Source organism: Battus philenor, unplaced genomic scaffold (assembly GCF_028537555.1).
Source record: "Battus philenor isolate CCGP_79_NKW_IND1 unplaced genomic scaffold, ilBatPhil1.0.hap1 SCAF_17, whole genome shotgun sequence".
In the NCBI taxonomy this organism is placed as follows: domain Eukaryota; kingdom Metazoa; phylum Arthropoda; class Insecta; order Lepidoptera; family Papilionidae; genus Battus; species Battus philenor.
In genome coordinates, this window is record NW_027181679.1 from 3,907,269 (window position 1) to 3,929,045 (window position 21,777).

Consider the following 21,777-nt stretch of genomic DNA (forward strand, 5'->3'; position numbering starts at 1 on the left):
GCTTGTCCTCTCAGGTCCGAACCACGCTCTATTACCTTTAATAATAATATTACTTATAATAGTAATAATACCGGTAGTCGAAAGCAATACACACCGCCGAAGACCGTTACCAATTGCCTAACATAGTGCATAAACTAATGTTGCGTTAAAAAATAGTTACGATCGACGTAGTGAGGAAAATGATGCAAAGAGGAGAAAAAAAAATTATGAGGATAGGAGGTTCTATAAACTCAAGGATTTCGATAATAACAAACAATGATATAATTAGCTTTATAACATTCCCACTGTTAAATTACTTTACACAATAAGCTCTGGGGCATAATGAGGTCCTAACACAAACTTTATATCTACAAAGTTATTGCATGTTTCGGAATTTTGCTCATTAGATTTGCGGCTTTTCTTTCTTGTTTACCTTAGTTATGTGTGAACAAAGATAATTTTATTTACGTACCCATACGACATCTGTGCCCCATGGACCAAAACCTAAAGTCGCAGACAATAAGGCACCACTTCTTACCTAAACAGTGTCTACTTGAATTGTGTCTATGGTACTGGTAAGTAAATAAGTGTGGTGGTGTCCGCAGACGGCAGCCTCATGTACGAGCGCGTGGCGTCGCGCGCCGAGCTGGAGGCGCGCCGCAACGAGCCCGTGCCCGCCGCCGCGCCGCCCCTCAAGCGCCGCGCCTACGACGACATCAACGGGCTGGACAGTCAGTACTTTCAGTACCCACATACGCGCTCTACGCTACACTATAAATAAAATACAAAATAATAACAAAACATTTGTAAAACTGACACGTGCTTGTTTACATTGGCCTTTATAAAAAGACTCAACGTCACCCAGAGAGCAATGAAAAAAATCAGTAAATGAGATACACAAAAGAACCAAAGTTTTCAATGTCGCTCAAAGAAATTCTCGTCTTAAGTGGCAATGTGGACATTGCTTATGCAACCGAAGGCGGTAGGGTCCAGTAGGTTCGCCAGTGGCGACCACAAGCCGGTAGATGCAACATGGGTAGGTCACCCACTAGATGAACCAATAACTCTCAAAATCGTGGGAAGTCGCTGAATATGATGGGCAGCGCAAGTCCGATCTTCGTGGCCATATTTATGGGAGGGCTTTGCAACAGGCGTCTTATCGGCTGACATGAAGATAATAATTTTTGGCTAAGCTTAAAACTTTTGCTGTATCAACATTTGTTTTATACAATGACAAATTGTTATATTTAAACTCATCATTAATATAGTTTTGGTCAATAAACAGCAGCAGGTTTTATTCCAAACTGAGTTCTAATTTTGTACATTTTCATTAACTCTCAACAAAAAAAATCTTACTCTTTGACACAGTTTTTGGCACATTAGACGGAATCTCTGAAACAGGTGTTCACCATATAAGTCTATTAAATGAAGATACTCCACTTGATGGTCTCTCATGATTTTGATTACTTTAATATACAAAAACTAATGCTTTAGTTATATTTTAAGTTGTGTTAAGTTGAAAATAATAATTAAATCTAATTATTCTTCCTTTTTTCAATGCTCTCTTTGATGAAACAGCCACAGGTTAGTACAACATACAAGTAAAACGAAATGCCTGCGAGTGCTATTTTCTATCTCAGTTTATTGTTTAATAAATTGTCATTAAAGTTTCATGAAATTGACATTTATCGTAACCTGGACACAGGAGCGGGAATGGGTGCACGCGAGGCTCCGGCGCCGCCACCCGCTAAGCGTCCTAACAAGCACCCCGCGCCCATGCAGCGGCCCTCGCGCGAGCAGTATGCCGCCATGTGTGCGCGTGCGCAGGCCACCGGCCAGCCGCTGCCCGCACACGTTTTCACACATGTAAGCAACGCTACCATAGTACAAATATCGCATTGTATTGCACACCGACGGTTGCATCATTACCTTCTATATCTTTGATCTATCTTACCTTATATAGCAACTCAAAGAATTTAAAACATATACATATTAGGGATGGCAGTAATCAGCAAAGTATGTTGATATTATTTTCATGGGAAAGTAGAATTTCGACCATTACAAAAGAAGTCTCCAGCCAATACGTATTTTCTAGTCAGACACCAATCACTAATACAGTTAGTAATTACTTTTCATCACACCTTTTGCCAGTAACGACAAAACCATAATATCCATGTAAATGCTAAACGAGCTTATTTCTAATGATACATCTCCAGTGGTCTAGTTATACTCATAGTTATGAGTTCTTTCAGGCAGTTGCCAAAGAGGGTTATTTATTATAATAATGATTACTTTAATAAGCATTAATCATTTCATTCTGGATTTCAAACGTCACCTACAACTACAATGAATTTACGTATTATATTTATATATATATATATATATATATAAACAGTGCGTTATATATGTATTAAAATATGTTGTTTTAGTTATCTCAAATCAAGGAGTGATTTTTTACTTTTGTTATTAATACAATATGTAAAACGATTCTCTAAATGTAAATCATTGGTTTCAAGAGTTTTGTGTTTTAACGAGTTATATAAATTATAAATATTCACATTTTTATTGTTTACTTTTCTGATGGGAAACACCATTTAAAAAAAAATACACCTAGAGCTCTAAAAATTTACCATCGCCGCCTTTTAAACTATTCCTGTATAAATAAATTAATTAGCATGCTCCGGTTTACAAAAATACAAATTTAGACTTCAACATCACTTTCCAGAAATTTTCAACCAAAACAAATTCTTTATATGTATTCATTGAATGTAAATCATTGTTATACAAAAGTTTGAGGATGGAACGCTTTTCAAAGTACTTTAGTTTGTTCTGGCGTCACTTGATGGTGTTTAAGGCAAATTTGAGGGACAATTTTTTAGGTTTCTTTTTATAGTAATATAAAATTTCAGGTAAACGGTAAGCCCACAAACTTGACGGGACGCGGTGGCCGCCGCCACGTCATCTCGTGGATGGATGCCCCAGACGACCTTTACTTCAGAGCCACCGATGTCGCCAAGTGAGTATTGCTCTGTAGCAATACACAACTTGATGTTTGTCCCGAGTACAGTGTCAGAAAAATAAATTATTCTCCATCCTATTCGTTATTATCCTGAAGCTTTATTAATTACTGTTATATGGGTTTTGTACAAAGCACATTTCCAAATTGTTTAACATTTAACTAATCTTCGGATTTTAATTTCATTTATTTGTCACCAATAACATGACTCATTGAAAAAACTTTAAACACGTCATTAACATAAAAATTACACTTTGTATTGAACAAACGTTATGAAGATTGATTGCTAAATAAAAATGGTGTCAGGGCGGGGCGAAGAACGCTGAGTAGCGGCGAGTTGCGTCGCGGGGCTCGCGCGCCGTGGCGGGCCATGCGCGGCGCGGCCGGCCCTGCGGTGGGCGGCGTCGCGGGCGCCGCAACGGCCGGCAAGGCACCCGCCCCGGCGCCGCCGCTGCAGCTCGTCATTCTCGACTGACAGGTGTGTATAAAATATATTCTTAATTAAAAAAAAAACCTACGATGTTTCGATTATTTCAACATAAGACGCTGTAATTTTTAACTCATATTTATATTTTCTTATCCATCAGGAGCCGCCGCGACCGCCGCACCCGCCGCACCCCTACACCATGGAGGCGCTGCTCGGCTGAGCGGCCCCGCTCCCTTGTACATTCGCCGTGTAAATATGTCCGCCGCCCGAAAGCGCCCACGAGCGCGCGCCGTGCCCGACCGCGCCAGAACGCGCCCAACCGCGCCGGACCTCGAGCCTACGCTCTAAACGAAGATTGTATTTTTGGTAATCGAATCGCCGAGAACGGATTCTGTAGATAATAATTTTAAAACTATATTGTTCTTATGTGGTTTGATCTGGCGACGAGCAAAATAATGTATTTGATACATAAAACGATATGTAAGTCTATTTCATTCGGAGATTCATTGTAGGATAATTTACAATTTTTTTCATAAATAAAGCACAAATTGGATTATTGTTTTTTTTATTTAACTTCCATTATTTCATCTTGGATTTTCCATACTTGACATGGGTATAAACAGCAAAAGTTTTATATTTCCATATGCAAACTTACTACTATTAAAATATATACTTCTCCACTACCAATGCCGTATTTTATCAAAACCCCACTTTCATGACTGGTATTAAGATATTTACATGTCAAAGTTATGGAATTGAATCACCGAACCATTGATTGAATATATACTATTATTTTTAATTACTGTGAACTCTGCCAAAGATAAGAAATTTGAGAACACATTTTTTTTACATCTGCTGTGTAATAGAGAAGAGAGAACACACCATCGGAAAAATAATCGTAAGTATTACAAAAAATTACGAAACCACCTTGACATGACACCAACCAAAGGACTTGGCCATCCGCCTTATATTAGAAACTCAAAACGTTTGCGTTTTTCACAAATTACTTTTTTAAAAATAAGTCGGTTTTTGTGTAGGTAAAAGAATATTTATATTTTTTTAATTATTTTTGTAATTTAAATTGTCTCTTCAATGTGGACAGTCCAAAGTAACTTTTATTATTATCGACAAATCCAAAAAATGTTAAACAACGGCGACTCGATGCATATTTATTCAAAATAGAATACATATCTTTTAAAAGTATAAACGTATTCAAATTGCGTTATATCTCAGGGTATCACCAGTAATAGACAAGCAAATCCTTTTTTAAAAAGTTATATTTATTCGAGTACATAACTACATCTTACGATAAATGGATAATAGCTATTATTTCGTATGATAAATATGATTTAAGTGGATTTTTGACCCCTGCTTCGCCACGTCTCACTTTATTCGAAAATCGCTATCACATACTTCATAGGTTACATGTTCACGTATAAAAATATTCCACTTCCCAATAACAGCGGTGGAGCGACGTCGTCGCCGGGAGCTAACTGTATTTTTAAAACAAGAAACATACAAGCGTTGTTTCCTAATGGCACTTGACTGTACTTCCTTGTTTCGACTCCTATATACAATTCCTACAAGACATTCGTAAATCCCATGTCCATTCTCACAGGTAATATGTTAATTACAGTTCCGAAACCTAGACACTAATTACCAACTAAAGCAAATGATATACAACTTGCTCACCTAACAAAGCAAATAAATAATATCATCGAACATTTTTTCAATGTTTTCATTTCACAAGGACAATTTTAAGTTTTTTTTGTTTTTCGTGTAAAAGGTATTACAAATTCATAAAGCAATAAAAGTGTCCACATGAAAGGAATAAAAACATTTCACTTTACTAGTCTCCGAAATATGAAACGATGTCGACAGACATACCCCGAGCTGTCGACCGCTAAAGCACGCTAAGTGGGCAAAGTTAAAAGACAGTTGGCTCCCACCGCGACGACAGCGCCGCTCGATCTTGATCCCTAACTCTCTGTGAGTTAAATTGAGCAGAATGTTTTAAGGCTACATTTACACTAAGTCAACTTTGTTGGTGGACTATATGGTTTGTTAGAGTAGGCCTCCGATTACAAAACTATTTTATACAATTCCATTAATAATAATATTACATCAGAAGTCAGTCCCTTACCTTCGTTTAACTGTCCTTATAATACATAACCCCGTACTCCAACTAAAATTGCAGTAAACTACATTACTACGTTTTAATCTCAAAGCCTTGCCGTCGGCGCGAAGGGTGCACGCCCTCCCCCCCTTCGCGCGAGAGGCACCGATTGTCACTCCCATATAAAATACTCAATACAAAAATACTGTACAAATTACATAATTATTATTCATAGGTAATAAACTCGTACCGATAAATCTTTAGCGGGTCGCGCTCTGACAGAATCTACCGCCCCGCTCTCTCAATATTACACCATTCACAAATTATATACAATGTCTTTTGTTTAAATATACAGTTAACGACACACATCCAAATTTGATCCCAAAGCTGTAGTCTTTACCTCGTTTTATTTTCTAAATTAAATAATGAGATCGAACATAGTGATTGCGGACTCTTAGATGAGTAGGGACCGGGGTGGCTTCACTTTCGTTGAACGTCAATCGGTAAATCAAATTCAATCGATCATAGAGGATTTTAATTTAGCCCGAAAAAGGTAGACATCAATGAAATATATACCTATAAGTTAATACTTTCTCATTCATAAATATGTTTATATAATATCTTCATTTGTTTCAAGGCACTGTTCGCTAACAATTGATAACTGTTTTGTTTATTTAGACCATCTTAGTATCTTACCCTAAAATAATAGCCAATATTAAAATATTCAACTTGCAGTACAAATAGCTCGTACGAAAATACACGTGTGTACATACATCTATACTAAAATAGTAATATTTCAGTATTTAATATACATTAGTTTGTAAATAGACTTCCAGACTATCAGATCCGCCGGAAAATCACGTTCCATACAAAAATATTGTTTCTTTTTATTTGCCGGTACGCAAAATATATTCGTTACAGCTATTACAATAAAAATAAGCCGCGGTGGTGGCACCGGGGGTCGGGTTAGGTGGGATTCGATTTTTGGACATTTTGGACGCCAATCGTTTGTGTGCAACCATGGAATGTTTACAGGACTACGTTTGATCCAAGACTGCAGTCACTCGCCGCGACAACATCTCCACTCGAGTACGACGCCGCGGAGCTTCGGGTTCACGGGTACTCCTCTCGAGCGCCGCCCGTGCGCGCCGACGACGTGCTGACGTCACAGCTTTCTACAATTTTCTGGACTAACGAGCGCACGTTGCCCCGCTTCAGTGCTTGGACAAGTTCAACGGCAAATCTGTAAACAGTACAAATATATTGTAACGCCCTGCACGTTAAAAAAAGTACATACTACTATTTATAACTTATTCTAAAGCCTAATAACTCAAATACACCTTCATTCTTCTGGTTCTACGACCTTAGCAGGAATTTCATTACGACTCTTCTAACAATGTTGTTGAAGCTGCACCTGTCAAATTAGTCTGTTTTGCCAAGTGACCTACTTTGCTACAAGTACAGCAACACGTGTATAAAATATTTTTTTTTAAATGGGTGGTCTGGTCATTTTATGGTTGCCATAATAGTTCTATCGAGAAGACTATTCGCAATGTAGTTGATAAATTTGAGTCCACTGGTCGAGTAAATGACCAACCAGACCCGTACGTCGACCACACGCAGTCTGCCGAAATCATTGCCGAAAAGTTAGCCCTACGCAGACCACAATTTAGCGAACTTTGTGCCAGCACCCGTTCATACTGACTCAGTAACGACCACAGTCAACGATGTGTGTTTGCTGAATGGGCTTTAGAGCTGCTGGGAACTAACCTTAATTTTCATCCAACACAAATGAGTAGTACCATTTTTTGTTAAATTTAGGACGGTACAAACATTCCGAAGAAGTCGCTGTTCGGTGTGGATTTTGCGCTGGCGGCGTCCTAGGTTCATATTTATTTTAGAACAAACTTCGTGTCGAGTCAAAGGCGAGATTATTACCGAATTATTTCGGGCGATTTGGACACCTACGACATGTGGTTTTAACAACAAGGCGCTACGTACCACACAGGTCATACAACATTGGATATTCTGCATGGGTGATTTAAGTGACATGACCGAGCCTGTCACGTGAAGGTGATATAAACTGGCTACCGAGATAGTGTGGTTTATGACCGCGAAAATGCCCATCATTCAAATTCAGCGTTATTTATGCGCCAGAGTCATGAAAAATGGGCGTTTCGGTTTGCTTTCTTCTCAGAAAAGCGGTGGCTGACATTTGGTGCGTAAGATTCGCAAGTTTTACCATGCCGGGCCGCAAAGACCAGGTAGACGTTCGGTTTTCCTTTTGGTTTTTTGCAATTGATTTATTGTAACAGATATAATACGACCGGTGAATCGAACGTAACCCGTGCATGAACCTCAATCCTATCCATTTTACACCTACGTATATTCACAAATATTAAGTTGTTATGAAGATATGTAAATGAGTATTGATCATTTTTTTAAAAATATCCGATTCTATCAGAGAACTTAGTGATACTATATATATAGACAGATAAATATTTTTTTAACAAAGTAAATATTACATGGCCATGTTTGATTCACTGGTCTTGTTCAATTTTGTGAAAAGGTCCCTAATAATGACCGAATGTCTGAGATCATTAATAGAGACGAGTTTGAAGTCAGCGCAGCACCCGTATGTACAAATATTAATGGAGACAAAGTATGATTAGAATGCAGTACTGACCGGAGGTGTGTTCGTCCTTGGGTATGTGGTCTGTGAGCAGCGGATGCGGGTGCGGCAGCGGCGCCCAGGGACCCGGCGCGTGAGTCGCGTGAGCGACGTGCGCGGCGTGGGGCGCATGAGCGGCGTGGGCTGCGTGCGGGGCGTGCGGCGCATACTGCAGCCATAGAGGCGGCGCGCGGTACAGCGGCACGTAGCCGTAGGGGTAAGCGTACACGTCGCCGCCGCGATAGGCGGGCGGCCAGGCGCGCGCGTACCCGCTCGCTGCGCGCTGCCGCAGCTCGGGCGGCGTGGGCGGGCCCCCCAGTGCGCCATACCGGTACCGATACCCGTCCGGACTGCCGCTTGGCTCCGACGTCGCAGCCCCGGGCGACTCCGACAGCAGCGGCCCGTACGACTGCGGCGAGCGGCGCGATGGACTCTCGTCGGGTCGATTTAGCAGCGAATGGATGCTGTAGCTGCACACGTTCTTCGACGGCGCTTCCTTACGGGGGCCGGTGCCATTGGACCGCGCGGGCTCAGGCTTGGCGGCGTGGCTGGGGCCAGGAGACGGCGGGTAGGAGGCGGTGCTGAGCGCTGGCACTGTCTTGGCGCGCCGCTTCGTGGCCTGGTCCTCAAGGCTAACGCGCTCCATTTCCCGCAAGATGCGTTTCCGCGGTGATACCATCATGTGCTCCTGGCGACAGTTCGCCAACTTGGCGTTTACGAGCACGGGCAGCGAGGATATCTTTTCGCGCAGCTTGTCAATAGTCCTGTTTAACACCTTACTACGCATCTGCGGCCTCGTCTTTTTGTACACCCTTAACTTATGATACTGATATGGTTTCTTGAGTTTCATATGGAAATATTTCTCGCGCTCGTAATCCGTCCGCCTATCGTCAGTAGAGTTGGTCTTCGTCTTGGTCTCGGAGGGCGCGGCGTCGACGACGTCGTCACCCCCGCACGGCTTAGCGTCGGGCAAGGCGACCTCGCCGTTCCGCTTCTTGTCGCAAAGGCCGTTGCTGAGGGTCCTGGGCGCCGCGCCGTTGAGGAGCGCAGCGACGTCCAGGTGGGTGGTGTCGTATGGTCTCCGGCGCTTGAGACGGGCTGGCGCGGCGATGGCGGCGTTGTGCAGGGTGCTGGGCCTGCAGTAATACATGGCTAGCTCTTTGGATACGTTGCGGCGCGGCGTGGGCTGCTTCCAGCAGTGGTCGCGCTGCCAGGGCGAGGATTGCACGGAGCTGTTGTCGTCGGACACTGACAGCGAGGCGCAAGGCGGCGGCAGCGCAGGCGGCGTGGCGGGCGCGGCGGCCGGCGGCCAGAACGTCTTACGCGGCACCGACACCCAGCCCGCACGCTCGCCGCCGCGCACCAGCTCCAAGATGAACTTGCCGTCTGCAACGCACGACAGCCTTATTAACGCAAACTCCAACAAAATTAAATACTTTCATAACATAAGACAAAATTACTCCTTAACACTAACCACAAAAGGATAATTCTTATATTATTTTAATAATTATAATAATTACAAGTTTCATTATTTCCACAAAACTCCGTTCTCAACTTCAGAGGCATTAATAAATACCAACGAATGATTTTTTTTCCACAACAACTAGTAAAAACACAAATTACAAAGTATAATTTTAAAACTCCACTCACATTTTAGCATATACACATAATATTCATTCATATTTAATTTACTCCCTGTGGTTAGGGTGAAGGTTAAAATAGTTGCCTACTCCTACTTTTACTTTCTTCAATCATTTGTGTGTAGAATGGAATTAATCGTTAATTGTACTGCTGTGATAATATTATTCATAGTACCAATAATCAGATATACAATTTCTAGTTATGTAATAAACAGAAGAACTTGTTTTTTTTTCTAAAATCTTACATATCAATACAGAAAGTTTCAATTTTTAAAAATGAATTTGCATGTAAAATTTATAAGACATACATTTTACATACCCATACTTATACATGTATATGTAGACAAATTTAAACAAGCACAATAACTTATTATTTAAAACAGTATAATCATGGAATTTGGACACATGAAACTTGAGACTATGTTTATGCATGTATATTTAATCATTCTATTTAAGCACTTGCAAGTTCAAAAACAAAATCTGTAAGTAAAGCAATTTAACAGTAGACTTTAGATTTATTGAACATAAGATTCAGTATTGTTACATATAGGTTAATAAAGCACTTACAATGTAAGTAAACATTGATAGGCAAGCAGTGCTAGGTTTGTTCTTATCAAATGTATTAATCACCTGTCTACAATGTTATTCTGAATAACAGGCTTATTGACAAAATGACTATCTTCTACTTTTGGATAGTGAAATGTGAGTGACACAAACTTTTTGTATCACATTGTTTCTATTATTGAACATTTATTGATATTTTCAATTCATTGAGTCAAGGATGGATCAACTCAAAAAAAAGCTTAGTCATGCAACAACTGCTTTAAAACAACTTTGTTAACAATAAAAAGAGAATTTGATTTTATTTAACAAAAATCTACAATCATGTGTTTTAGGTAATAGAGATCATTGTTTGGTGTATTGGAATTTAATTATAAGAAGTAGCAGAGCATTATAGGCTTAGTAGTCTTGAAAAACTTGATTTGGCTAACTCATAACACCGCTTTTGAGGAGTTACCAAACTCTTAGGCCAATGCTTTCTAAACTGACAGGGCATTTGAAAAGAAGCAACTTCATCTAGTTAGATTCTACCCAACTAACTTTGGCTTGATTGTTAGAATTTGTCAATCTTAGTTTAAGATCAACTCTAAATTATAATAATAATTTAAAAAAATAACACATTACATTTTAATTTATTTAATTATTTTTATTATTCATTTCAATTGTTTTCTTTACAAGAGCTTACATAGTTATATTCCTCACAATGTGTAATCCTTTCAGAAAATACTATTGTTCTAAATTCACAAATATCTTAATGTGAAATTAAAAAAATGTTAAATGTTGCATGAAACAATGTGAAAAGAATGAATCAAAATTAGGTTTATATTGCAGAAAATCAATTGAGTATAATCCTGCTACAAATGCTGTATTAGTTATCTAATTTATATAATGTGTCCATAAATATAATGTCACTAAATGAATGTCCTTTTTTTAAGTAAATTAATATCTAAATATTTTGTCATTTATCTCCTAATACTTAGCATTCCTAAAACTTACCTATGAATAGATATAGGTTTTTTAAAAGTCTACAACTAAGATCTGATATCATGATTTTTTCTTATTTTTGTGAGCTGCTATTAAAATTTAGCTTATACTAATAAACAGTCAAGAGAAATACTGCACAGTCCCTGATTAAAAATTAAATTATGTTTACATTTCAATTTATATATACATTTGAACATTCACTTCAAATTTTAATTGTATTTGATTTATACATTCCTCCAAGACTTCTTTCATTCAGTCTTGATTTAGATTCACTTTATTTTAATAGCATCTATAGATCAAGGCAGGTTATTTTTAACCTAATTATAATGGTAATTTTATAAATATACAACATAAATTTGCAAATAGAATTGATAAATATGTTATTATTAATTTTTGTTTTTATTGATTCATTCTTCCTATGACACCACATTAAATTTTAAGTTTATCCAAATATCAGTAATATTTCCACAATAAATCTTGTTATTATTATAATTCAAACAAGTTAATAACTACAAATAAAAATACCATGAAAAAAAAATATTTATCCAATGAAAATATAGAATAATATCAATTTAATTTCAGAATAATAATAATATTTCATACACACAAATAATTTATCTAAACAAGTATAAAGATATAAAAGATTACATAATGCATTTAAGTTTTATTAGTTATAAAAGAGCTTATGTATATATATGGCAAATAAGTGATTACATATTTCACCTGTACCACTGATAAAACTTCGGGAGTTTCTACTCTTGACTAAAATAGCTTGTAAATATTTATGTTAATGTCAAGTATTCATCATTGTAGGTTAATGTTTTATTTATTTAAATGATGAATCATGGATTATGCTAGTAAAAAATGCACATATATTTAGGTTTATTACAGACCCACAATAATTAAAATTTGCCCTCTCAAGAACTTGTTACAGAGCAATATCTTGAAAGAACATTTAAATTTTATAAAGTTAATTAGAAAAGACTAGTTTATCTTTACTTGAGAGATTCAAAATAGTAAGGAACTTGTTATTGTCTTAGACGCCACAAAATGTTACAGAGTTTAAACAGTGAAGAGATTTGTTATAACATATAATCTGTGTGTTATTATTATGTACACATGTAAAGTTAACAAAATTCCACAATATTCCTTAAAATAATATTTCTTAAATAATTTTGTTATAAAGCTTCAGATGTCAGATGATCATTGTAATTTGTTGCAACATATTTTATTTTAAATCTGAATAGGGTTATTGTAGTGATTTATTTAAAATAATGCAGCCGTTAAGACAATTCAGATTCACCCAACAAGAAACAAAACTGTCCTTATATCCATTATATTAAGAATGTTAATAACAGCAAGGCACCAAGGCAATTATGTTTGTTTCCACTAGAGTGCCTTCAGCTTCTTGCAAAACTTAACAATAGCACAGAGGCTGTACTCGGACAATTGGCAACTGCTCAGTCAAATGTGGCCGTGTAATGCTTATCAGAGCATAAAAGACTTTCTAGTCTTTATCAACACATTAAATGAAAAAATCTCTAGTCAATGATGAGTTCTTATAAGTTTTGATCAAAAACTACCTTTAAAGACTAACCTTTAAAGAACTTGAGCCTCCCTCCAGTTGCAGCGAGAGAAGGATTGTGACCAGAAACATCCTCGCTCACAGCTTTGTTACTGCTGTTACCATTTACACCATGTCTTCTGTCTACTTCTTCTGTCATTTTGGTACATGTTGTCAGAGTTGTATCCGTTCCTTCCTGTATATGCATTTCATTTCTAAACGCTCATACACACGAGCAACACATTAGATGAAATATAATCGCCATGGCACATTCAGCCCTGCGGACAGGGGCTCCTTCGTTGCGAGTCGTGGATACAAGTCGACACTTAGTATTTCCGTCGAAGTCCTCATCCTAATAGGGCCACCTGCGGGAAGCTCGCCCGATACCTTCGTATAAACACATTACCGACAAGGCGACAGCCAATTTAGACAATTGTTTCGATTAATCCTAAAATTAATAGCACATTAACAGGTTTGTCACTACCTAAATAATTACAAAACAAAACCGCGACGCCGGATTCCCGATTATAATCGGACCCACGACACAACTCGATAAAAAGCTGTTCGTTTTTCAGTACATAGTTCATTCACACCCAGCATCCATTTTGATTCGTTCAAAATCCAAATATAATCGTTCATTTTGGCCACAAATAAACTTGAAATTCGAATGCGTTGTAAGGAACGTTCAGACAATGGTAAAATCGGCCAAATCGACAAAATTCTCTCTGAGGTAGCTATGTAACGTAAAACTACATTAAATTAAATTTGGTTTGCAACTATTTTCAAAATCCTGTCATTTTTAAAAACAGTCAAAAAGAATACTAATTGAAATTAAATAAACTCTACAAAAATTGAAAAACGTCAAATACGTATTTATGAAAGATAAAAACAAAATTATTAAAAATAATGTTTTGATAATAAGAAAGCCATTTGTAATTTTTTTAATGAAAAATAAAATATTCGTAATAGTCTTTCAAAATAATTACTTCATAATTCATCATTCGAAAAAAGCGGATTTCCAAAAATATGTCACCGGTACTTGTTCACCATTTTGAATTAATTGTTAATTTAATGTTTTTTACGATTATGCTTAATTTAATATTATAATACTTACAAAATAATAATTATTTACAAAATGATAACCATCATCATTATTCCATTAACACAAAATTAAAATATTATTTTATGTAATAAATTAATAACTATTAGTAAATGGATTTATATAAAAATCGTAATTTAAATTGGCCAGACTGGACACATGCTCTGGGGAAATCGCATGTTTATGATAGTGCACTAAATCGCATGGGGTGTACTAAAGTAGTAGTAGTAATAAAATAATAAAAAATTTTAATGGAATCACTTAAGTAAAGTTATATTGAATAAATATTACATTAAAAACAAGATCAATGAATTAGTGAGGTTTCAAGTTAATTTCCATTGCCGCCATTTTGTTTTGTGTGAACTGGCCTAGTTACATTAAGTCGACTGTACATGTCTGCTACAATGCTTAGCCATAATCGTGTATACTCTATATTTGTTTATTAGACAGGATCATAGTGTTCGTGATACTTTCCTTTCGTGCGTGCATTTTGTTTTCGTGGAATTGCCTCATTAATTACAGAAAGTTATTAAAAACTAAACTGATAAAAACGAAAAATGACATCGTCAGAAGTATCATTTAATCGTAAAATAATATCAGAAGATTTATCGAATGTTGAATTCGACACAAGTGAAGATGTGGAAGTCATTCCTACATTTGATTCAATGGGTTTGCGAGATGAATTACTACGAGGAATATACACTTACGGTAAGTTAATTAGTATTCAAGCGGTTTGTTTTACCTCTTTTTTTTTAGAAAGTATCAACGCACATTTTTTTTTTATTAAAGATTTAGAATCGTTTTCGCGTGATACTAATATCCGGTGTATTAGTATTATGTTAATGCAATTCTAAATCCTTAATTCTAAAAAATATGCTAGATGACCGATGTAGAATAAGAATAGGAACTCCGAACATAAACATAAATATTCTTGTCAACCTATAGAATATTGTTGTTCTTATTTATAGTCAACTAGTTGTTTTAATGTTAATTCTTTTGTTACAAGTATGACAAATATATGTACTTATACCATAAATATTGAGTAAATTCGAAGATGTGTATTCTAATAAGTGAATATCAATATTGATGATTGATAATAGCAAATTTTTATGTGAGAGGTTAAATTTTTAACTCTGGATTTATTCCCTAAACGCAAAAACTCTTTAGGTATAATTTATCATGAGACAGTTTTATATTAAGTTGCATTGTGTTTAAATCTATACCCAGTAATGCATTAAAATATGATAAAAACTCAAAAGTGCTTAAAATATTTCATTTTTGTAGAAACAATCATCAAATTCAAGCAGTTTATAATAGCATGATAGCTTTTATACTAAAGATGGTATGGGCTCTGAGACTTGGTTGCCTTTAAATGTCTCCAGATATTTGGAGTTACATATTACCACTATACATACTACTGAGGACTAAATACAACAATGTTAATCATGTATTGTGAATCAATTTCGGTCATTTATCAAGATTGCAGTGATATTTTTAAGATTTTAATTAAAACTGTTATTAGTAAGGGGTACATTACAGAGAGAGATTCATTAAAGCGAAAAACATGTTGTCTTTGTCGGCCAAAACTAAAGAGAAATTTCAATTACACTTGTATAAGTTGTAGGCAGGTCATATGTTTACAGTGTTCCAAACCCTTGTGCAAAGACTGCCAATAATTTTAAGCAATTGGACCACTGTCAAAAATTTTGTATTTTAATTTGAGAAGACTTTTATTCGTTTTTATATTAGGTGAATCCTTAGATTTATAGTTTTGATTGTTATTTTTTCTAAAAAGTTTAATTCATTCGAGTTTTTCGTCCTAAAATTGATCTCTAGTAAATGTACGCCAAAAAGTGCCTTTAATTGTTAGTATGCTTTATTTTATTTACAAATAAGGTAAGATTGATAAAAGGCCTCGAAATTATTTAATTTTAATATATCTAAAAAACGATAAATACAAAAGTGTACAAATAAAATTAATATTTACGTAATATTTGGACTTCAGAACATAGCGGTCCGAGAGACCGCGCGTCCATGGAAGTGTGACAAAAAAATGACGTCCATAGTTAAAGGTTAAAGAGTCTCGTAAAAATACATTTGTCCATGTAAACAAAAATTTTGTTATGGTTGTTATATTACAGTTTGAATGTTCACAGGTTTTGAGAAACCATCTGCTATACAACAGAGAAGTATTCAGCCAATTGTTAAGGGCAGAGATGTTATTGCTCAGGCTCAGTCAGGCACGGGAAAAACTGCTACCTTTTCAATCTCAATCCTACAATCTCTTGACACCACTCTAAGGGAAACACAGGTTCTTGTATTGTCTCCAACTCGCGAATTGGCTACACAGATTCAAAAGGTTATTCTTGCTTTGGGTGATTTCATGAATGTACAATGCCATGCTTGTATTGGAGGTACTAATCTTGGAGAGGATATCAGGAAATTAGATTATGGTCAACATGTGGTCTCTGGTACTCCTGGAAGAGTATTTGGTAAGTTAATGCTTTCTTATAATTAGGTGTATATCATTAAAATCTGTCTTAATCCTAAACTTTAAAAATATATAAATTCCAGAAACAGACATAATACTAGTATATAATATACTTATAATTGTTTAATAATATATTAAAATTTGAGGTAAGTAGAAAAAACTTTGAGGCCAAGTTTTTTTTTGCTGGACATAGCCCTATAGATTTTCATTTGTCTATAGATTTTCTAGTTTTGGATATGATCTCATAAAAATATCCTAGACTTCCGTCCGTCTTCTTGACTTGATTAGGTAGGCGCTACACTAGATTTTTAGGGCAATATAAAAATGTTTGACTATTTGACTTAGAATGACATTTTTACAGATAGTTAAAATGACTTTATTGCAGATATGATAAGACGACGTGTACTGCGCACCAGATCAATTAAAATGCTGGTCCTTGATGAGGCTGACGAAATGTTAAATAAAGGATTTAAAGAACAAATATATGATGTTTATCGCTACTTACCCCCAGCAACACAGGTTGTTCTTATTTCTGCCACTCTGCCCCATGAAATACTTGAGATGACATCAAAATTTATGACAGATCCTATCAGAATATTAGTTAAACGGTTTGTATTGTTTAAAATAATATTTAGTAAAACTGAAAAAAGAGGAAGCATAAATGAGAAAAAAAAATCATTATGGTACTAATTTTGGTTAAGTTTTAGCTTTAAATAATTTTGTGCTTATATATATCTATAATTAATGTTAAACAATGGAATAGATATGTACCTAGTGTTTGATTAGATACAAGAGATTGAACACAAGATTGGCACAGGTCATTTTGGTTTGGTTTTAAAGAGTGTAGTCTTAATTGCAAAGTACTCTAACTAGTAATTGAATGAGTTTTGGAAAAATAATATAGTAAAATCATATTTAAATTAAACAACCTTTATTTATGATAAACTGTGTCCTTTAATTTTAGTTATTGTAAACACAGTTCTAATTTTATATGCTTTCTATTATTAAAAACAATAAATTTGTCAACAGTGATGAATTGACATTAGAGGGCATCAAGCAGTTCTTTGTGGCAGTGGAAAGGGAGGAATGGAAGTTTGACACTCTGTGTGACTTATATGACACTCTGACCATTACCCAAGCAGTCATATTCTGTAACACCAAGAGGAAGGTTGACTGGCTGACCCAAAAAATGCAAGAAGCAAACTTTACTGTCAGCTCCATGCATGGAGATATGCCACAAAAAGAGAGAGACAACATTATGAAAGAATTCCGTTCCGGACAAAGGTAACATGAATTTCAGTTTACATATTATATTTATATACCCAGTATATTAAAATCTAAGTACAGTAACATTCAATTATTTTAATATATACATTCAAACTTCTTGGTATAAGTACGACTTTTATTGCAATTTTAATAATTTTTTTTTTTTGCAGCCGCGTCTTAATCACGACAGATGTATGGGCCAGAGGAATTGATGTTCAGCAGGTGTCGTTAGTCATTAACTACGACCTTCCAAACAACCGTGAATTGTATATTCACAGAATTGGTAGATCTGGTCGTTTTGGACGCAAAGGTGTTGCAATCAACTTTGTCAAATCCGATGACATAAGAATCCTGAGAGATATTGAACAGTACTACTCTACCCAAATTGACGAAATGCCAATGAATGTTGCAGATTTAATATAAGTTGCATATAATTTAAATAGGTTTTATTAACTATTGGCTCACTTTGGTGGATGTTTCATTTCCTACCAAATAATACCTTCGTGTATCCACAATATTAATATAGATTTTTCTAAATATTTGTTTCATTTCATTGTACTTAGTCTTGATTAGAAATCAACTTTTTAAAATTATTTGATGTGGTACATGTTAATTACCAAGATACTTTAGTTTCATAGAAAAATTAAATAACTTTAATTTGGAAATTTTATTCTAAATATATTACAAAATAAAACTTAATTAGGCATACAATTGTAAATATACAGAAATAATCAAATAGTGACAAAATAACTGCTAAAATGTGATTTAATGAATGACACATTTAAGCTCTTGGAATGTTACTAGATATCATGCAATAATAATTGGTAAAAGTAGGTTAAATCCTTGTTATAGTTTAAAAACAATTATTTTGAACACTAATATTTCAGTCAAACTATCAAATATTAAAAAGGGTTTCGAAGTGCAATCATCATTTCAGCCATACAAGGTCCACTACTGGATGTAGGCCTCCCTCCATAAATTCCAATAGAACCAGCAGGAAGCGGCCTGCATTCAGCGTCTTCTAATAACCTTAACAAGGTTAACATACAAAACCATACCTGTTAGACAGTTTTAGGCTTTAAATCTAGTAAAAATATATTATAACCACAAAGTCATAAACAATATAATGTGAAATTTACAGAGAACCATTTATTTGATAAGTAATGTTCATATATTAAATTTAACTACTATGATTTTTTATAACCTAGTTTTTAACACAAATAAATAATTTACATCTACATGAAATCAAAAAGCTAAATAAAGTCCTTTGCATATAGCCTATAATCATTTACAATATATTTTAAAAGGACTAAAGATATAAACACTAAATCAAATAACATCACATTAAAAATTAAGATAATAGAAAAGGTAGATATTTTAAATATAAAAATTTTACCCTTATCAATTGTTTGTTTTACTAACAAATGCATCTATTATTTTTTCATATGGCAAATCGTAAATCACCAATTTATACACTTATTTTAAAAGCAAAATTGACAAAGAACACATTTTACAGGTCTTTTTAACTAACTAAATATGTAGGCATTTGTTTCAATGGTTTAACTATTCCGGCACTGAAGCCCAGTGATTTGTGACATTTATAGGGCTGCTGAAAGCATTTGCGTTGCTGTTAAGCCTTCAATAATTGAATACATACCTACTATTAAATATATATGGTTTTTTTTGAAAATTGCATTTGCCTACTGCATACATCCTTTACATTAAACTAAGTCACATTTAATGTGAATGTAGCAAAAGCAAGACTTGTTTACAGCTAGCACTGGACATTTTATGGTTACCCATTATAGTTACCGGGGTTTGATTTGGCATAATGGGCTGAAGAGTAAGACATCGCAAAAATCAACTGGCTTCAGTTTTGTAGAGTATCGTGTTTATTGCATGGTGTTCCAACACCTTATATATATGAACATTAGTTTAAACCAATTATATTTGATCATATTGCTAATATTTCCAATGTACTGAATCCGATGCCATACCTTCATCTTAATTAAATAAGAAAGAAGTTCCTCCATTACATTAAAATTGAGTAATTGGTCAATAGGCTAATATCCCAATAAGTAGTGTTTTGTCTACTGCATAGTACTACCAATTGTCTTAAAAGGAAATGTCAATAGCCTCATTATTGTTAACCTTTAAACATTTTGAGACCAAAGAGAGGAGAGACAGCATCCCCTCTCAAATAAAGAATACAACTTTGCTCAATTTAGATTACATTAGCTCTTGAAAATCCATATGAGGTGTAAATATACTTAAAAATTTAAGTTCTCATTTAAAATTTAAGACATATCTGTAAATTCTGATTTTATATTAGTCATATTATTATGATCCATGCTTGGTATGTGTATTGGTAATCCGATGGAGTCCAAGCACTAGAAAAAGGAGCAAACTATTTTTAATAAATCCAATACAATGTTAAAACTGCTACAGAAAAACCTCAATTTTTTATACTCTCCTAGAGCAAACTTTGGTATCATTTTAAATTTTAGGAAAATTACTGTGTATTTTACAATATTGCCACAAGAGTATATCCTCTATGTACAGGATAACTTTTATGAAGCTTAATATACATAAATAAAAATGACCTTAATGAAATTAGAACAACAGAAAGGCCCCTTTTTTGTATATGCAAAAACCCACAGTAAGTGGCAATGCATTTTAAATATTGTCACTTTAAACACTGCTATTGATTCTTGTTAAAATCCAGACAGAGTGATTACAAGTCTTCACCAGTTGTAGTTTGATGTGAATTCCAGCGTCTGTATATAAAAATTCCTATTGCTCCAATAAGCAATGCTACAAGGATTTCTGTTAGTTGGTCTAAGAAAGTAGTTGTATTATCAGAAGATTCCATAACTTGTGGTTCTATGACCTCAGTAGCAGGCTCTTCCACAGGTGGTTTAGCAGCTTGTTCCTCCTCTCCTTTGAATGCTATCTGGTTTAAGACTGATTGTTCTTCTTCTGTTATCGGTTTTGCTGCAGTTGATGATAATAAATTAGATATTTCTCCACACTGAGGACAAGTCCAATTCTTTGATTTTTTTGCTAAAACTTTTCGTTCTGCTGAACTGTAGTCAAGGGATCCAATAGTTCCCTCGGCAGGAGTAGGCATAAACGCAATTAAAGCCAATAAAGCAGTTCTTATAGACCAAGATGGCTGCCAGGTTTCTGGATGATGTCCAGAAATTGACAAACATATTTTTTTATTTACTTCAAATCTACCATTAGGTGTTAATAGTATTATATGTGGAGGATTCATAGGATATTCTTTCGGTAACAATATTCGTCCATGGTAGATTCCGTCCTCAAAGTCAGTACCTTTAGGTCCTTGAATAGTGAAATGCCACTCAAACAAATTATCTTCTAAAGGTCTAGCGCAGTATTCCTCGGTTGCTTCAGCCAATTCCAAGGCCTCGCGCATTAGTCTTTTCACTCCAGGACATTTCGTGTTGTATTTTTCTCCTATATCTGCCATATTCCACGAAGGCAAATAATAGTTCCAGAAATTATTATCAATGCAAAACCAATACTCGAAAATACGTAATGATATTATATCTCAAGATTTTTCTGAAATTGTAATATGTATTGTAATTAGTAGTAAACTGGTGACGAAACCTTATGTACCAATCACAAGCGCACAGATGTTAATTTGAAATAAGTTAAAAATACAGATAATTTTAATTGTATAGCATAATAACATGTCATCTTTTTTTAAATCTCATTTCAAATAAACTTCCAACCTTATTTTATAAACAAAAATCGTGTAAATTGATAATAATAAATATACAATTTTTATTGTCATAAATAAAAAACATATTTGTGTTGAATAATAAAACAAAATTATTTTTTTATTATTAGAAAGTAATTTAAAAATGCTACAAATTGACTTTGAATACAATATCCATTCTTCAGAAAGGAAATAAAATTGTTTGATTAAAAAGTTTG

General features: G+C 35.1%; 4 protein-coding genes across 4 annotated transcripts in view; 2 read left to right on the plus strand and 2 right to left on the minus strand.

The window, feature by feature from the left end:
- The window catches only part of MTA1-like (metastasis associated 1-like), a 75,132-nt gene extending 71,163 nt beyond the window's left edge, over nucleotides 1-3,969 (plus strand). Inside the window, exons 14-18 of the mRNA XM_068763018.1 lie at nucleotides 585-710; nucleotides 1,685-1,845; nucleotides 2,889-2,995; nucleotides 3,302-3,473; nucleotides 3,583-3,969. Of these exons, the coding sequence (XP_068619119.1) occupies nucleotides 585-710; nucleotides 1,685-1,845; nucleotides 2,889-2,995; nucleotides 3,302-3,470 (563 nt within the window). The 3' untranslated portion in view covers nucleotides 3,471-3,473; nucleotides 3,583-3,969. The remainder of the gene's footprint in view (nucleotides 1-584; nucleotides 711-1,684; nucleotides 1,846-2,888; nucleotides 2,996-3,301; nucleotides 3,474-3,582) is intronic.
- A 48-nt stretch (nucleotides 3,970-4,017) lies between these two features.
- H (Hairless) lies at nucleotides 4,018-13,641 on the minus strand. The gene is made up of 3 exons (XM_068763037.1): nucleotides 12,992-13,641; nucleotides 8,225-9,595; nucleotides 4,018-6,781 (listed from the first exon to the last, which is right to left on the minus strand). Exons 1-3 carry the CDS (start codon nucleotides 13,164-13,166, stop codon nucleotides 6,753-6,755), a joined length of 1,575 nt encoding a protein of 524 aa, XP_068619138.1. The 5' UTR covers nucleotides 13,167-13,641; the 3' UTR covers nucleotides 4,018-6,752.
- An 804-nt stretch (nucleotides 13,642-14,445) lies between these two features.
- Nucleotides 14,446-18,349, plus strand: LOC137919633 (eukaryotic initiation factor 4A-III). The gene is made up of 5 exons (XM_068762750.1): nucleotides 14,446-14,765; nucleotides 16,214-16,549; nucleotides 16,934-17,156; nucleotides 17,578-17,832; nucleotides 17,985-18,349. The coding sequence occupies exons 1-5, from the start codon at nucleotides 14,615-14,617 to the stop codon at nucleotides 18,235-18,237; spliced, it is 1,218 nt and encodes a 405-aa protein (XP_068618851.1). The 5' UTR covers nucleotides 14,446-14,614; the 3' UTR covers nucleotides 18,238-18,349.
- Nucleotides 18,350-18,473: 124 nt separating this feature from the next.
- Nucleotides 18,474-21,446, minus strand: LOC137919634 (ubiquitin-conjugating enzyme E2 J1-like). The gene has a single exon (XM_068762751.1). It carries the CDS (start codon nucleotides 21,305-21,307, stop codon nucleotides 20,549-20,551), a length of 759 nt encoding a protein of 252 aa, XP_068618852.1. The 5' UTR covers nucleotides 21,308-21,446; the 3' UTR covers nucleotides 18,474-20,548.
- Between the last annotated feature and the right edge of the window lie 331 nt (nucleotides 21,447-21,777).

What these genes read in the sequence shown, in the direction of transcription:
- H (XM_068763037.1), bottom strand. Translation starts at nt 13,166, where the DNA reads ATGCATATACAGGAAGGAACGGATACAACTCTGACAACATGTACCAAA. An exon ending in GAGGCTCAAGTTCTTTAAAG is followed by an intron (nt 9,596 to 12,991) that starts GTTAGTCTTTAA and finishes CGTGCGTTGCAG; the next exon opens with ACGGCAAGTTCATCTTGGAG. An exon ending in CAAGGACGAACACACCTCCG is followed by an intron (nt 6,782 to 8,224) that starts GTCAGTACTGCA and finishes TACTGTTTACAG; the next exon opens with ATTTGCCGTTGAACTTGTCC.
- LOC137919633 (XM_068762750.1), top strand. Translation starts at nt 14,615, where the DNA reads ATGACATCGTCAGAAGTATCATTTAATCGTAAAATAATATCAGAAGAT. An exon ending in TACTCCTGGAAGAGTATTTG is followed by an intron (nt 16,550 to 16,933) that starts GTAAGTTAATGC and finishes ACTTTATTGCAG; the next exon opens with ATATGATAAGACGACGTGTA. An exon ending in GAATTCCGTTCCGGACAAAG is followed by an intron (nt 17,833 to 17,984) that starts GTAACATGAATT and finishes TTTTTTTTGCAG; the next exon opens with CCGCGTCTTAATCACGACAG.
- LOC137919634 (XM_068762751.1), bottom strand. Translation starts at nt 21,307, where the DNA reads ATGGCAGATATAGGAGAAAAATACAACACGAAATGTCCTGGAGTGAAA.